The 18,362-nt window shown below is 41.2% G+C and overlaps 1 protein-coding gene across 3 annotated transcripts in view; it reads left to right on the forward strand.

The window, feature by feature from the left end:
- dpp10 (dipeptidyl peptidase like 10) overlaps window positions 1-18,362 on the forward strand; it is a 185,359-nt gene that overhangs the window by 66,555 nt on the left and 100,442 nt on the right. For all 3 annotated transcript variants that reach the window (XM_028436497.1, XM_028436499.1, XM_028436498.1), the window contains 2 exons: window positions 12,541-12,635; window positions 15,198-15,272. In XM_028436497.1, the coding sequence (XP_028292298.1) occupies window positions 12,541-12,635; window positions 15,198-15,272 (170 nt within the window). The remainder of the gene's footprint in view (window positions 1-12,540; window positions 12,636-15,197; window positions 15,273-18,362) is intronic.

The following is an 18,362-nucleotide window of genomic DNA, read 5'->3' on the forward strand; positions in this document are numbered from 1 at the left end:
TATCCCGTGCAACCGGAAGACGTGCTCAACTAGGAGGGATGCCGTCTCCCTGGCTGAGGGGAGTTTGGGAAGATTATGTACTATAATAGGTGTTATGTGAGGGGCCCACTCACCAATCACACACACACTAGCCGGCTCATTTAGCAAATAAACCCTAGTAGTTGCAGGCCGCCTTGGTAGTTGCAGGCCGCCTCCGGAGCGGTGAGGCCCAAAACTTAATGGCCACTTCACTCTGTGAGCAAAACCAATAAAAAAGGGTACCTGTTTCAGTAGTTCAGTGTGTCACGGCAAATTTGCGGTTGACCTCATTTGGAGGCATGATTTATTGCTCTGGTTGAGTGATGGAGTCCAGGCGAGGCATTGATGATTTTATAAAAAAGATTTTTGGCGTCGGTTTGTGGTCTGCCGGTGTCTTAAGTAGTGGTGTGACCACTCCCCGCCGCAGCTGGAAGCAATCCTGATGATTAGAGTTGAGTAGTCCGGACAGTGAGGCATGGAGACCACCAGATGGTGCCAACGGACCAATTCAGGAGATGCCAGAGGTACAGGGCATGACACTTTAGGTCAAAACAACCAGTTCTCTGGTATCTCCTCATTGTCGTGAGTGTTGGAGGTGTGTGCGTGTATGGTGTTTGTGTGTATGAATGAATGTGCATTGGGTGTGTATGTGTGACTATGTGAGTGTGTGAAGGCATGTGAGTATGTGACGCCTCTGTGTCTGAGGGATAAGATGTGTTTTGGAAAGCTGACCTCGAGAAGAGAGCAGAAAACATGAGACAGCAGAAATGAAAAGTCTCAACTTAAAGCCTTAAAAAGAATAAGGTTTATGAGTAAATATGTTAATAAACATAACTAACAATTTTTGCCCTGACAAGTGCGTGGCTCACATTCAGGTGTAAGTGAGAAGAAACTCTGCCCTAAGATGGCGGCGGAGGCAAAGTCTGCTCCAAGATGGCGGCGGAGGCAAAGTCTGCTCCAAGATGGCGGCGGAGGCAAAGTCTGCTCCAAGATGGCGGTGGAGGCAAAGTCTGCTCCAAGATGGCGGCGGTATCCCCCGTCTGCTGGTCCAGGCCTAGTCTTCCGCGAGTGAGGCCCGTAGAAAAGATACACCCAAAGACACTCTTCTGGCAGTCTTTAAGCACTTCAGTTATGACTAATCTTCACATCCAGGCCGGAATGATGAACAGTAGTCCTTGTAGCAAGCTGAGTTAGCTAAACTACTCCTCGTGTGCAGCATCCACCTAGCTAGTGAATGCTAAAGTCTGTGCGCTAACCCGTTTCAAAGTCTCAGAAATACCTTACTGCAGGACGAATCTCGGGCTGACAAAGTCCATAGGTAATCCTCCAAGAAGCATGAAACAAGTGTCCATCACCGACCATTGGGTTAACGGTCCAGAAACTCACTTATTCTTTCAAAACCGCGGCACACATCTCAACTTTTTTCCTCCGGTACTCGCGGTACTCCGGTTTTTACTCACGTAAAGCTAATACAACAAATGACTGGCAGAAGTTGTATACACAGCACTTCCTTCTAGCTCTTCACAATAAAACAAAAATAAAATACACCAAAGGCATCTTATACTTTACATGTTTTTAACTTATACTTGGGTACTTTTAATAGTTATGAAATATTGTTAAACATGAATGAAACACTATTTTTACCCATATTTATATAATATATTTAACTTATTTATTTTTAAACTTTAACATACCTTACGAACTGTATCGATGCATTAACATATTTCTTTGGGTTACACACACATATATATATATATATATATATATATATATATATATATATATATTAGGGATGTAACGATGTAACGATTAAAAATCGATTCATAGGTATCACGATTCACATCGATACTGTGAAAATTGAATCGCAGTACTTTTTTTATCCAGAAGTGTTGGCGGCGGGCGGAATCTGCTAATACTTTCTTTCTGGCCGCCTTCTACTTTTAAACATATTCATAAATGATTCCTTACCCCTTTAGCACCGAAAAAATATCTGTAAAATTATGTGAAAATCTGTAAAAGTCACATTTTTCTATTAGCTCTGTCTGCTAGCATAGCATCTCTTCTTCACTGCAAGATATCTGCATGCCAACCGACCACTGGGTTACCAGCGCCCTCTGCTGGTCAAAACAAATATCTCACCTAAATACAGAGTTTTTTTTAAGTCCAATTTTTAAGGCACAAAATACATTTTCAGTTGCACTTTTTAAAAGAAAAAGAACTATTCCGCAGTTTTGTATTGTTTACTATAGAACCAGAATTTGAGACTACTTCTTCATTTGTATTTTTCCTTTATTTATTTCATTCAATATTTATTTTTAGTTAAATTGCATTGTTTTGAATAGTTTATCAAGGGATTCTTTTGACAATGAAAAATAAAAGGAAAACAGTATAGTTTTTTATAGTTATTTTTCTCCCAAAAAATAAAGGAATATTTTTCAGTCATTTTTCTACAGTCCCATTTTGTAAAATAAATCGTGAGAGAATCGTATCGTGAACCCAGTATCGTGAATCGAATCGTATCGGGAGTTGAGTGAATCGTTACATCCCTAATATATATACAGTGCCTTGCGAAAGTATCCGGCCCCTTTGAACTTTTCGACCTTTTGCCACATTTCAGCCTTCAAACATAAAGATATAAAACAGTAATTTTTTGTGAAGAATCAACAACAAGTGGGACATAATCATGAAGTGAAACAAAATTTATTGGATATTTCAAACATTTTTAACAAATAAAAAATTGAAACTTGGGCGTGCAAAATTATTCAGCCCCTTTACTTTCAGTGCAGCAAACTCTCTCCAAAAGTTCAGTGAGGATCTCTGAATGATCCAATGTTGACCTAAATGACTAATGATGATAAATAGAATCCACCTGTGTGTAATCAAGTCTCTGTATAAATGCACCTGCTCTGTGATGGTCTCAGAGGTCAGTTTAAAGTGCAGAGAGCATCATGAAGACCAAGGAACACACCAGGAAGGTCCGAGATACTGTTGTGGAGAAGTTTAAAGCCGGATTTGGATACAAAAAGATTTCCCAAACTTTAAACATCCCAAGGAGCACTGTGCAAGCAATAATATTGAAATGGAAGGAGTATCAGACCACTGCAAATCTACAAAGACCCGGCCGTCCCTCTAAACTTTCAGCTCATACAAGGAGAAAACTGATCAGAGATGCTGCCAAGAGGCCCATGATCACTCTGGATGAACTGCAGAGGTGGGAGACTCTGTCCACAGGACAACAATCAGTCGTATACTGCACAACTCTGGCCTTTATGGAAGAGTGGCAAGAAGAAAGCCATTTCTTAAAGATATCCATAAAAAGTGTCGTTTAAAGTTTGCCACAAGCCACCTGGGAGACACACCAAACATGTGGAAGAAGGTGCTCTGGTCGGTCAAAACCAAAATCGAACTTTTTGGCAACAATGCAAAACGTTATGTTTGGCGTAAACGCAACACAGCTCATCGCCCTGAACACACCATCCCCACTGTCAAACATGGTGGTGGCAGCATCATGGTTTGGGCCTGCTTTTCTTCAGCAGGGACAGGGAAGATGGTTAAAATTGATGGGAAGATGGATGCAGCCAAATACAGGACCATTCTGGAAGAAAACCTGATGGAGTCTGCAAAAGACCTGAGACTGGGATGGAGATTTGTCTTCCAACAAGACAATGATCCAAAACATAAAGCAAAATCTACAATGGAGTGGTTCACAAATAAACATATCCAGGTGTTAGAATGGCCAAGTCAAAGTCCAGACCTGAATCCAATCAAGAATCTGTGGAAACAACTGCAAACTGCTGTTCACCAACGCTATCCATCCAGCGTCACTGAGCTCGAGCTGTTTTGCAAGGAGGAATGGGCAAATATTCCAGTCTCTCAATGTGCAAAACTGATAAGAGACATACCCCAAGCGACTTACAGCAGTAATCGCAGCAAAAGGTGGCGCTACAAAGTATTAACTTAAAGGGGCTGAATAATTTTGCACGCCCAATTTTTCAGTTTTTTATTTGTTAAAAATGTTTGAAATATCCATTAAATTTCGTTTCACTTCATGATTGTGTCCCATTTGTTGTTGATTCTTCACAACAAATTACAGTTTTATATCTTTATGTTTGAAGCCTGAAATGTGGCAAAAGGTCGAAAAGTTCAAGGGGGCCGAATACTTTCGCAAGGCACTGTATATATATATATATATATATATATATATTTAAAAAAAAAATTCTCTTCCTCAGCCTCCGCGGGTGGTCTCTTTTTTCCTCCAAGCTCGGGTCCTCTACCAGAGGCCTGGGAGCTTGAGGGTTCTGTGCAGTATCTTTGCTGTTCCTAGAACTGCACTTTTCTGGACCGAGATGTATTTCCTGGGATCTGCTGGAGCCACTCCTCCAGTCTGGGCGGTCACTGCCCCAAGTGCCCCAATGACCACGGGCACCACTGATGCTATGTCGACCACAACAGCTTTCCTTTGCTCTTTGTCCACCACCACAATGTCTGGTTGGTTCGCCATTACCATTCTGTCCGTCTGTATCTGGAAGTCCCACAGGATCTTGGCTCGGTCATTCTCTACCACCTTTGGAGGTGTTTCCCACTTTGACCTTGGGGTTTCCAGCCCATACTCTGCACAGATGTTCCTGTACACTATACCAGCCACTTGGTTATGGCGCTCCATGACACTCACTAGTCCTCGTCCTCCTTCCTTCCAGCTAGCGTATAGTCTCAGAGTGCTGGATTTGGGGTGGAACCCTCCGTGCATGGTTAGAAGCTTTCGCGTCTTAACATCTGTGGTCTGTATCTCATCCTTTGGCCAGCTTAATATTCCTGCAGGGTATCTTATTACTGGCAGGGCGTAGCTGTTTATTGCGAGTCGATGTCTCGCTCATTCTTAGCGTACAGCTTGATGTCATCCATGTAGAGGAGGTGACTGCTGGTGGCCCCGTTCCTGAGTCGGTATCCATAGCCAGTCTTGTTGATTATTTGGCTGAGGGGGTTCAGACCTATGCAGAACAGCAGTGGGGACAGGGCGTCTCCTTGGAATATGCCACATTTGATGGAGACTTTTGCCATTGGCTTCAAGGGTGGTTTTCCACAGCCTCATCAAGTTTGCAATGAAGGTTCTTAGAGTCCTGTTGATGTTGTATAGCTCCAGGCATTCAATGATCCAAGTATGTGGCATCGAGTCGTAGGCCTTCTTGTAATCAATCCAGGCAGTGCTCAGGTTAGTATGTCGGGTTCTGCAGTCTCGAGCGACTGTTCTGTCTACCAGGAGCTGGTGTTTGGCACCTCTGGTATCTTTGCCGATTCCCTTCTGAGCTGTGCTCATGTATTGATCCATGTGCCCGCTTATCTTAGCCGCTATGGTGCCGGACATGAGCTTCCACGTTGTGGAGAGGCAGGTTATTGGGCGATAGTTGGATGGGACCGTACCCTTTGAGGGATCCTTCAGGATCAGGATTGTGCGCCCTTTGGTTAACCATTCAGGGTGATTCCCATCTCTCAGCAGCTGGTTCATTTGAGCTGCCAAGCGCTCATGGAGTGCCGTGAGTTTCTTAAGCCAGTAGGCGTGTATCATGTCAGGGCCTGGTGCTGTCCAGTTTTTCATACCTGAGGCTCTTTCTTGGACGTCTGCCACTGTGATGGTAACTGGATTCTGTTCAGGGAGGTTGCTGTGGTCCTCTCTTAGAGCCACCAGCCACTGTGCATCACTGTTGTGTGCTGCCTCCTTCTCCCATATGCCTTTCCAGTACTGTTCAGTTTCCAGCCTTGGTGGGTCTGCTCTGTTATTGTTACCCTGCCACTGAGCATACACTTTCGCTGGTTGAGTTGCGAACAGACAATTTACTCGTCTGGCTTCGTTGTCTCTCGTGTATCTCTTTAGGCGGCTGGCCAAGGCTTGGAGCCTTTGTTTGGCAGTTTCCAATGCTTCAGGTTCGGGCATCTGGCTGTACCTTTTGGGTACTTGCTTTTTCATTGCACCTTTCAAGGCCTCTGTCAATTGACTCACTTCTCTCCGTGCTGCCTTGATGTTAGCCTCCAGCCTTCTTTTCCATGGTGGGTGTTTCATCTCATGGTTGCTCTTACGATAGCCAAGCGTCTCTAGGATCACTGCTGCTGTGGAGTATATCAGCTCATTGGTTTCAGTGATGGTTGATGTAGGAATTGCCATCACTGAAACCAATGAGCTGATATACTCCACATATACTGTATATATATTTAATTATTACTGAAGCACCTTATATTAACATTATAATAACATTGAAATGATCTCTAACAGCCCGATGGCTAAGTGATGGGCTGTGACCCTTTGTACAAGGACATTCTGTTTAAATACTTCATTTCCACCTTAGTTTTTTGTCATAGCTCTTCAATCACAGTTTCAGACTGAAAATAGTCAGATTTCGTTTTCAAATCAACAACGTAAGCTGGGACTAGATTTTTTTAGAAGAACTAACAAAGTCTGTAGTCGTAACTCTTTTTTTTTTTTTTTTTTTTTACAAATGTGTTGCTAAATGCAAATTCTTAAGCATTTAACAGTTATCCTCAATAGCCAGATTTACTAAAGGTCTGTACAAGTAAACACTTGCTGTTTATATGCATACATTTAACACATCCCCCATGAATCTGATGATACATTACGATTCACGATTTGCGTATCATGATACAATACATCACGATATATCTTGATACTAAATATTATGATATAGAATACGATATATCACAATATCAATAATTAGACAAGTACAAAATGGTGTCAAATACAATGTATTTACTTATTTTTTTTAAATTGCAATAACAAGTAAGTAGCAGCAATTCAAGTACCAATATAAAAATCAAGTGATATGTTTATCAAATTGTTAAAAAAAAAAGTAACCATTTACATCTATAAAAGGGCCTAGTATGTTTTATAAAAAATAAAGAACAATCAACTTTCAAGCTAAAATGCATTGGGGACACAAAATAAAAATGTACATTCCCCACTTCCAAGGCTGTGGAAGGAAATAATTCTGACAAATAGGAATTCAACTTGAACACTACCAGTAACTGTGAACTGTATCATGTAATCCTCAGGAAGGAACAGGGGGACATAAGAAACATTATTTTTTCGTTTTTAAGATTCTTGTGCAGGAACCCAAGGTGGTCAACATGTCCTGCTTTAAGGACACATCTTTGTGATGTCCAGAACATGTTTTTAGTTTTAATACCTGGATTATGTACTGTAAATAGATCCACTGGGTCTGTTGACATCAACAGTTGTTTGTTAATAAAAACGAGTTTACCACTAAAACAAACGTAAATGTGTAATTTATATGAGAAACAAATTACATTTTAACTCTCGGGTTCTGCAAAAAAATGCATTCTCAATCACGTGCCTGCAGGATTTCTCATTCACATGAGATTATGCAACAGTAGATATCATTACATACAGCTCGATGGTAGTGGCTAAGCATGAGCACCGGCCTCGTCTGACAATAGGCTATTGTTTTGCTGTCTGACAGGCATCACATTGTTAGTTTAGGACCTCGGAGAGCTCCCAGCCAGCGTCCTAACACAAAACCTGTGCCTCCTTCCTTAATGATGCGTACGCGAGTTGTGTTCACGGGCATCAGAATTTTTTTCTTACCTTTATTGAACCAGGAAAGTCTCATTGAGATGAATAATCTGTCCTGAAAGCAATTGGGTGTGGGGGACTTGCTCAGGGTCCCACAGTAATGGCCCACAGTGGATTTTAACTTGCAACCCTCTGGTTACATGCCCACTAAGTTTTTTTCTCTTGACAAAGAAGTCCCTATGAAAAAAAAATTTGGGGGGGTCGCACTAAAATTTAATATTTATTTCAAGTGGCGTCCTACATCAGCTTCTGTGAGGACAGCTGCATTCCATCAAAGACCAGGGTGAGTCATAACAATGACAAACCCTGGTTCACAGCTAAGCTCAGAGGGCTGAGGGCAGACAAAGAGGTCGCTTTCAGGAGTGGAGACAGAGCCAGGTACAGAGAGTCGAAGTACACGTTTGGAAGGAGGTGAGAAAAGACAAACGTTTGTACTCAGAGAAGCTACAACATCAGTTCTCTGCGAATGACTCGGCTTCTGTCTGGAGAGGGCTCAGGCAAATTACAAACTACAAGCCCAGAGCCCCTGCTGCTGCTAACGACCTCTGCCTGGCCAACAGTCTGAATAACTTCTATTGTAGATTTGACAGACAGTGGGACAGACCTGACTCCATCCCCCCTCACACCTCTGACCAGCCTTCACCCCCCACATCAAAGTTACAGTCTCACCACAGCTGCTTACAGAGGCTCTCTCCCCTATCTTCCCCCCCTCCCACAGAGACACCTTTCTCCATCAAAGAGAGAGATGTAAATAGACTTTTCAGGAGACAAAACCCCCGTAAGGCTTGTGGACCGGACTCTGTCTCTCCTTCCACCTTAAAGCACTGTGCTGATCAGCTGTCTCCAGTGTTCACAGACATTTTTAACACCTCACTGGAGACATGCACCGTACCAGCCTGTTTTAAGGCCTCCACCATCGTTCCTGTCCCTAAAAAGCTGAGGATCACAGGACTTAATGACTACAGACCCGTCGCTCTGACATCTGTGGTCATGAAGTCCTTTGAACACCTCATGCTCTCCCACATCAAGGACATCACCGACCCCCACCTGGACCCCCTGCAGTTTGCCTATAGATCCAACAGGTCTGTAGACGATGCTGTAAACCTGGCTCTCCACTTCATCCTCCAGCACCTGGACTCCCCAGGCTCCTACGCCAGGATCCTGTTTGTGGACTTCAGCTCTGCTTTCAACACTATAATCCCAGCTCTCCTTCAGGACAAGCTTTCCCAGCTGAACGTGCCAGACTCCACCTGCAAGTGGATCACAGACTTCCTGTCTGACAGGAAGCAGCACATGAAGCAGGGAAAAACCATCTCTGCTCCCCGGACCATCAGCACTGGATCTCCTCAGGGCTGTGTTCTTTCTCCTCTGCTCTTCTCCCTGTACACCAACAGCTGCACCTCCTCTCACCAGTCGGTCAAACTCCTGAAGTTTGCAGACGACACGACCATCATTGGTCTCATCTCTGATGGAGACGAGTCTGACTACAGGTGGGAGACAGACCGGCTGGTGTCCTGGTGCAGCCAGAACAACCTGGAGCTCAACGCTTTAAAGACAGTGGAGATGATAGCAGAATTCAGGAAGAACCCAGCCCCCCTCACCCACCTCACCCTGGGAGACTCTACAGTGAGCTCTGTGGAGTACTTCTGCTTCCTGGGGACCATCATCACTCAGGACCTCAGGAAAAAAAAAAGCTCAGCAGAGGATGTACTTCCTGCGGCAGCTGAAGAAGTTCAGCATCACCATCTGGTATGCTGCAGCTACGGCCAAGGACAAGGCCAGACTGCAGCGTATCATCCACTCTGCAGAGAAGGTCATCGGCTGCAATCTGCCCTCCTTCCAGGACCTGTACGCCTCCAGGATTTTGAGGCGTGCAGAAAAGATTGTGGCCGACCCCTCCCACCCCGGTCATAAACTGTTTCAATCTCTCCTTTCTGGAAGGAGGTTTCGGTCCATCAGGACCAGAACCTCCAGACACAAAAACAGCTTCTTTCCCTCTGCCACCATCCACATGACACACCCCAAGTCACCCACTGAACCCCCCTCCCCCCCCACCCCCACCCGATCACCACCTCCATGATGACATTATCTGCTGCACTGTATATATATTTATTTTTTATTTATTTATTTATTTTTTTTTGTTGTTTGTTTTGTGCACCAACTACCAAGACAAATTCCTTGTACTGTCCTTAAAACTGTACATGGCCATTTAAAAACATTTCTGATTCTGATTCTGATTCTGAAGTGGGGGTCCACAAATTGCCATGAGTTTGAGACCCCTGCTCTAGATTATTTCACAGTTAATATTAAGTGTTTAAACATTTTCTTTATTTTTATAATAATCTTGATGCATTAAATAAAAAAAAGTTGCAAATCACACATTAAAATATGCAAGATAATATTTACTTACATAAGTATGTTTTTGTAATTCAGCAAACACAGCCTCCGTTAGAGTTGAATAGACGTGGCAGGCATCCTCCACAGACAGGAATGGTAGAGTCTTGAATCTGGGGCCCACAGCACTTTCAAAGTACAGCATAATTTTCTTAGTGGAGTATTGTTTACTGAGGTCTGTAGCCATACCTGCCTGTCATTGCCAGATCTCGGAAGCTAAGGCCTGGGTGGTAGCTGGATGGGAGACCACTGAGAATTGCAGGTGCTACAGTGGGGTGGCAGTCACTCCAGTGGTATCTGAAGCCATTCAAATAAAGGTCAACTACAAAGAAGTTGTTCAAAACTGTCTCAACTGACAGAACATAAACGTGAAAGTAAATTATTTAATCAGCCAGGACAATTAGATTGGGGCATTTTAGTATTCAAGACATTTTTTGTTTATTTATTTCAAGCTGGGCAATGAAATAAACAAAAAGGTTGTTTTTAAAAAAAAAAAAGAAAAAAAAAAAAAGGAAATACATTCAGTGCAAATCAAGTCTGTAAAATTTATATATATATATATATTTTTTTCTGCCTCGAGGAATCATTTAATTAAATTCTTACAGCTCAAAGCCAAGCCTGCTGTGTTGCATATGTAATGTTTGTGTGTAGCACATGCTGACATCACACAGGCAAAGGAACTTAGGAGAAGGGGGAGCGGAGCTATGGAATGAGTTTGTTTTTAGCATCGGGAAGCAAGGACGACAAAAATGATGATAATTGCACTAAGAAAAGACTGAAAATGTTAAGTGTGGGAACATATTAAACTGGACGTCAAGGTGAACAGAAAAACAGCCCTTACATTCACCTGGTCAGACAGCAGCGGCCAACCAGACACAAAGCACCGCAAACAAATGATGTTAAGACTTAATGTAGCTAATTCTAACATAACCGTGAGGCACATACACAGGTTTTTGTTAGTTATGGCTTGAATGGGAGAAGATGGGAAAAAAAGACAACCTAAAGGAGTGATTATTTTTTGAGAGTCAACAGTCTGAGCAGCACCGTGCTTCGGGCAGGCAGTGGTCACAGGGTTGCACGCCACACTAAGTTAGTTTGTCTTTGTGAGATGGCATAATGAGCTTTAACTGTGTGTGGAATACTGCCGGGTCCCTTTCCCACTCTCCTCTCTTGCGCGTTTACCTCAATAAACCACGGCCCCAATAATGACAAAGTTTGATGCAGTTGAATGAGGTGGGCACTAAGGATGGGAATAAAAAACAGTTCTTGTTTAAAAATGGTTCCCAGTGTTTCACTTCCCTTATTGATTCCAGTGAGTGTGCAAGAATAACGTCACCCTGTACAGTGCATAGTTCATGCAAGTTACGCAGCGTGGGAGGTGCCGTCATTCACCAGTGCAGCCAGCGGGAAACATGGTACCCAAGCTTTTGCGCACAACATTGTATACTGCCTATCACGATAGCAGCATTTGACTCATTGTAAAAGCTATTACTAACTTTAACTTTAAATGAATGCCTTCTCGTGCATTTTACTTAGATGACCATAATGAGGGACAGAATCTAACTGGCTCAAAAGCTGCCAGTACTTGCTCCAGTTCACATAGTCTGCCTCGAGCTTCTCCTTACACTGAGGCAGAGAAGAGTGAGTCATTGACTTAGTTTGTGTGCTAATCAACCTGTTTGTTCTCTTTTTTTTTTTTACAAATGAGAATCGATCAAGAACAGAATCGTTAAGTAGAATTGAAAATGGAATAGAAATTGAAATAATCTTATCAATTCCCTTCCACAGTGGGCACAATCCTCTGAGATCACACCTTCTGACCAGATGTGATCCTTAAAAGGATGAAAGCTCAACCCTTTAGATACTGGCTGCTTTCTAAGATAATTGCTCTTATTCGTGATTTTTTTTAAAGCTTTAAAGATAATGCATACTTTACCTTTAAGTTGTTAAAGATGTTGTAATAATAAACATGGACATGATTGGTCTAAGGTGCTTTTCTAGTCCTTTACCCTTGTTGCACAAACATGCTTATGTATGTCTGCCTCCTGCATGCAGCATTGATTATAGTGCTGCTTTGCCTGGTACTGTTTGAACAAAAGAATTGTAAGTCATATCAAAGCTCCTTTTTTCCATGACATTTTAAGGTTGGCTCTAACAAAAAGCAAACACAGCAGTCACGTCCAGCCAATTCAGTGTTTTCCTGGCTGTTCCTATCAACACACAACATGCTTTGTTCAATGTAAGATGAAAACTCCACTGCCCTCCTTTTTCAGTTTTATTTGGCAGATGCACTTCATTTTTGATTCCTGCAGTTTTTTTTTTTTTTTTTTTTTTTTTTTCTGATTGTCACTTAAACCTGTCTCGCTGGTTATTTTGTTGTTGCTATTGGAAACAATCAAGCATGGGAAACGTACTAACAAAATACATTGTTGCTTCTGAATTTGTTGAAATTGGGACCTTTGCTGTGTTTCAGCTTCCAGGATTTTCCTTCAATATTGTAAACTTGCCTTTTTCCTATTTGTTTCCAGACTCTGAAATCCTCTACATGAACAGTGACGGACATGTCATCAAGTTCAACATCCTCACAAATGAAACTGAAATTGTTCTGACGAACACAACATTTGTAAGTTTGTATTAAAAAATATACATCCTGTATAAGACCTGTTAAGTATAGTATTATATTTGATGTCATCACACATACCTTGTTTATTTTAATTCTGGGGTTATACAGGAGCAATATCATCTTGCAGCTGGAGGTTTAGAGTTGGACTTTGTGCTCCAGTTTGTTTGTTTCTTTTATGCAGTCTGTGTGTTCTTCCTTGGTGTTTGTGAATCATTTTCTTTCAGTATGTATATAAGGTTCAAAGGTTCTGAATATGCCTGTCTAATTCTCCTGTATTTGTGTGTTAGCTCAGCAATGCAACTAATAATCATTGAGTCACCTTGGATCATGTAGTCAAATCATAAAGGTCCAGATGTTTTCTCACAAAATTAGCAATTTATTGAAATTAAAAACAAATTGCCCATAAATGTTAGCTTTGGGTTTCTAAATAGCTGAAAAATTATTTTGAAATGTTTTTCCAAAAAATGAAATGAAATTAAAAAAAATGACATGGAAAAAAAAATATTATTCTTTTTGAAATTGTTGATTTTCCTCTTCATTTGTATTGGCATAATTCTGCACAGGTATGCCAGTTCATCTCCTAGCTCATATTAATCATAGGGTAAGCTACACCCTTAACATTAAATATTTTAGTTAATGAACATGTGTCAGTAATGACTTTGAGGAAAACAGTGCACCTTGCAGGCTTCAATCATCAACTGTTTAGTTGCAAAGAAACCAACCAAGATGGAAGAATTTAGTCAAAAAGCTTTTGTCTGCCAACATTTCTGTTGGAAATCAGCTCAGTGCGATGCAGAAAAATTAATCTCATGGTATCTGCATGTGTAATTCCACTTGAAGCACTTATTATACATAGTTTGACTTTGTGTGAGGGAGTGTGTGTGGTCACACTGCAGGTGATTTATTTCGGGTTCAAGGCGATACTTAATCAGAAGGAAGCCGTCACACCATCCCACAGTGACACACTATCACCTCTGATTTCAGTTTAGCAGGACTGTCTTTTGTTTTTCAGTAGGCCATCAAGCCAGAGCATGCCCCTAGCCCATGGGAAGACTGACAGAGATCTGTAGCGGATCACGTGCAGTCCATGCTGAACCAACTCACTGTCACTCCCAACTTGTCACATATCAACATTCCGGAACGACCCTTCAGTATTCGACGCACGGGTTACCCCCTTGGCTTTAATTTTTTGACGGGGAGGGTCCGTAAGCTGCTTTTCACCGCAACTTTTCAAAATAAGACTTCTAACCCTAACCCTAACTCTAATCATAAGTTATGGGTAAATTTCTCACTAGAAATGTAATAAAAACAATTGTAATCCACAATTTATCTTGAAATAAGGCAATTTGCCGAACGTCGAGTTGTGACGAGTTGGGAGTGAGAATGTGTTGGCTGAACTACTAAGGCTTAGAATTAGTTTCACTAAAAAGAAACTATGTCCAACAGTTGACAAATTAGTGAAAGTCTCTCGACGTTCCTAAAGCACTTAATGTAAGGAGCATCATTTTTAGACTTTAGCTCTCTGTGCATATTTCTTGCTAATATTCTAGCTTAGCATAAAGAGGGTTGCAGTCCTACACGAAATGTTACTTAATATTTTGTGTGTACAAATGAGTCCAAACTTTGCCAGCGTGAGCCCAAACATGTTCAATCTACTACCCATGTTTAATGAAGAATGTGTCTGTCAAATCGGCAAAATAACACAAGCAATCTATTTAGTACATTTACCTCTAATGGATAACTAATCTGGACAAATATGTCTTAATGTGCAAAATATGCCTGTTTTCCCTACAGTATTGAATTTCTCATTAACAGCATCCTATATTGCATTTCTCTTGCAATTCAAGATTATGTTTATTCATTTCTTCCATTAACACCTCCTACCTTTGTTTGTTTGTGTGTTAGCATGGAGCAAATGTACATCAAAGTAGACTGCAAACCTGATACATGGTAAAACACTCAACATCTAAGCCTAACCAGGGAAGCAGAAAGACAGGATAATTTAAATTGACAGTCAGACATTAGTTAATCGTTGTACATTGTAACATAGTCAAAGAAAAGAAGAAGATGAACTGAGAAATCAATGATACACTTAAATAATTAATTAAATTATTCCTAATGCCTGGCTATTCACTGCAATCAGATGTGGTGTACTTAGATATTTAAGTATTCTGTTGCAATAAGCTAAAAAGCCAAAGTTAAGCAGCTAAATCTTCTGGTAGCAGTACACTATCATAGAAATTAACAATTTAAACAATGTAGTTTACACTAGACTTTGTGTATAAATAATAGTTCATAATTGTAAAGTCGTCAATTTGCTAAGGGTATAGTTTTTATTATAATTTTTCAAACCCTAAATTGTATTTGTTCCCACAACTGCTGTATGATGATGCTATTAGTTAACGTTTGGATCAAAAATGTTAAACTGTCTCTTTGTTACATTTATTCCTGTTTGATACAGGTATAAGGGAGATACTAGGATGTGTTCTATTAAAGACTTTGTTTTTGTAATGATTTTCTACATTCACAGAATCTGTTCTCTTTTTATCACTTTTTCACTAGAATAATTTCAAAGTGGCCAAGTACTCCATCTCCCCTGACTTGAAGTATGTCCTCTTTGCGTATGATGTGAAACAGGTAAGTTCCTTTAATACCTCACATGCTGTGATTTTTCTCCCTACATTAATGCTGCAGTATGTAGAATTGTGAGACTGGAATAGAAACAATCATGCACCCCCCTTCCCTCCCTGTTTCGATTCCACCGACAGCCATGCAGACCACCGCAGTGTCTGTTTTGCATATGTTACGCCTGAGTATGTTTGGGCCTTTAGGCTGTTGCTTCGCCATGTTGTTCTGCACTTTTTGGGTTGCTTTCTCGTGTAAGCTGTTGTGCATAACACGGAGATGGGGACTTTTCCTGCTGAAATGTCTGCCATTGCACCATCACTACTGATGTGAACGCACATTGACTTTTGTCGAGCCTCCAATAGTAATGCCAAAAACCTCTTATGGAGCACTTGGTTTGTAAAAAGATCTCTGATTGGCTGAAAAAGAGCGTCACACTCCTTGCTTAAATAAAAGTTCTCATCCTCTACACCTGTTTTTTACTGTAGAAGTTTGCAGTAGCCTATCCCAGCAGACCTAAGGTGTAAGGCAGTGCAAACCCCCCTGGATAGGACACCAGTCTTTTGCAGGGCTTGACAGAGACAAGTAGGGGGTCACCAATTGAACCCACAATTCCTGCACTGAGAGGCAGCAATCCTCACCAGTGCACCACAGTTTCCCAAAAGAAAAGTTATATATTATATATATTTTTTTGGTTTCATTTAATCAACAATCCATAATCATCTCATATTGTATTACATAATGTAATCCAAAGTGTTCTGAGTGGACAGTGAATCTCTTCTACTTCTCCTTGCTCTGTAAATGAGCTTTAGACTTCAGCCAATCAGAGATCTTTTTACCAACAGTTTTAAGCATTACTATTGGCTGCTCAAGCTGCTCATCAAAAGTCGATGTGCATTCTGGATCTGAGAGTAGGGACAGTCCCATGGCATTATATTCCATCTGAAGTCTCTAATGCGGCTTTTGGCACAGCAGTTACACGGCAAAGCAAGAGGAAAAAGGAAGACCGAGGTGGAGAAGCAACAGAATAAAGGCACAAACGTGTTCAGGAGGAACGCTGTCCGCGGAGTCGGTGTGTGCAGAGAACTGCGAGCAATCCACTTTCAGTCAGTGCAGTCCGCCTCGAGCCAGAGAGACGGAGAGTGACAACAAGCGGTATGAATAGCTTATTAAAAATGATCTAAGTTGGTATGAACAGACCCAATTTATCTTCAGTATGTACGGAGTGTGTCTGCTCTGATCAGCTGAGATCTGCTGCAGCTGGACTGCTTGTGTTTGAGGAGCAGCTGTGACTCTGACCCTTTTACTGTCCTCACAGCAGCGAGTGATACATGCTTTCATGTCTCTAAAACATCAGAAAACTCAAGCACAAGATAAAGTTCCTACATTTGCTGCTAGTCTCTTTGGAGAAAACACTCGCAAAAAGTTCCACAGTATGCGTGTGCACGCAAGAGTTTTGTGCAGTTGGGGAGGCGGGAGTGTGAAGCGCTTCACGATTCTACATACCCCAGCTTTAACTTATAATCTTTACAAACAGCAAGGCTCTCACTAAAGATTACGCAAACTTGCATTGCTCCAACAGCATAAAACTAATACTTTTCGTTCCATTTGCTGTTAAACTGCCTATTTTCCAAGTCAACTTTTCACCATTTCATTTTTGAAAGAGACATTTTCAATAGTTTGTGCCGCCAAAGCAAAATGTACTTCTTCTGTTGATTGTAGTACAGTACAAGATTGGTAGCAACAATGAGACAACTGTTAACAGCGCCGACTTGAAAGAATAAGGGACTGACAGCTTTGTAAATAAACGGGTTTGAAGTGTATTTTAAGAGGTTTAAGGGGCCATTCTAAAATGCGTCAAGGGGCGGATCTGCCATTTGAAGAGCATTGCCATACATGATCAACATGATTAACTTGAAGCTTGGAAAGTCCTCCTCTTCACTCTAATCAAGAAGTCAGTTTCTCTGCAGGTTTCTGCATTATTAATGTCCTATTTTTTGTTTTCATGGGGTTGTGTATCGGTGCTTTAGGCTTTAATCCAAAGGCTTTTATTGTAGCCTTTTATAAAACCCTTCACTGCAGGACTATTAACATTTGCTTTGTTTTTTAATCTAGTTCAGGTAGCAATATATTGTTATTTTCTCTAGGGCTTTTTTTGGCACATAAACCTTTTAAGTAAGTAAGTAAAAGTGTATTTATACAGCACATTTTAAGAGCAGAAATGTCACAAAGTGCTTCACAATCACAGAAAATAAAACAGTTAATACATAACAGTCACAATGCAGAAATACAGACAGATTATCTAAAGGCAAGTCTGAACAGATAGGTCTTCAGCTGCTTTTGAAAAAGGTCCAACAAGGTCAGGGCTCTCAGTTAAATAGAAGCCTACAAACAGAAAAAAAAAAAGATTCTTACCGCACAGTGCAAAGCAGAACGTGTTCTACCATTTGCTTCTGATATTGCTCCTTCTCTTCAGCCTTTTCTTTTTGTTCCGTATGTTACGGGCCGATAAGGTTCTGCTTGCCCGGGATCCAAAAGGTTTTTTAAACACTCCAATGCAGACTCCATTCTATGCCAAAAGTAAATAAACATGCGTCCCGGTGTCAGGGTCTGAGTTTACCTCGTACTGAGATGCGCATGCACACTACCGGAAAATAAATTTTTGCTAAAAGAAAAATAATAATTCAGTTTTGTTTATTTTTGTTTTCAAAGTGAACGGACTCGTGTTTTATTATTAGGTTAGGGTTAGGGTTAGAGTTGCATGCGCATACTATATATGCTCATAATCAATCTCAGTACGAGGTAAACTCAGACCTTGACACCTGAAACAAAACAACGCGTAATCACGCATCAGATCCCGCCCATTTCTGTCCAAATCACAGAGATGCCTATTCACATTGGATTAGTATTATCACAGGTCTACGGATTTAACAAAATATAGTAGGTAATCTGTGGGGGAATTTTTACTTTACAAATTACTGACATGGCCGATTTGCACGGGATTAACATCACAGACATTCTCCGCAATTATTACAAATCGCATGTAGTCCCTAGATAAAACTAATCCCGTGCGAATAGGGCTTAAAGGTCCCATATCATGCT

Source organism: Gouania willdenowi, chromosome 21 (assembly GCF_900634775.1).
Source record: "Gouania willdenowi chromosome 21, fGouWil2.1, whole genome shotgun sequence".
Classification (NCBI taxonomy): Eukaryota; Metazoa; Chordata; class Actinopteri; order Blenniiformes; family Gobiesocidae; genus Gouania; species Gouania willdenowi.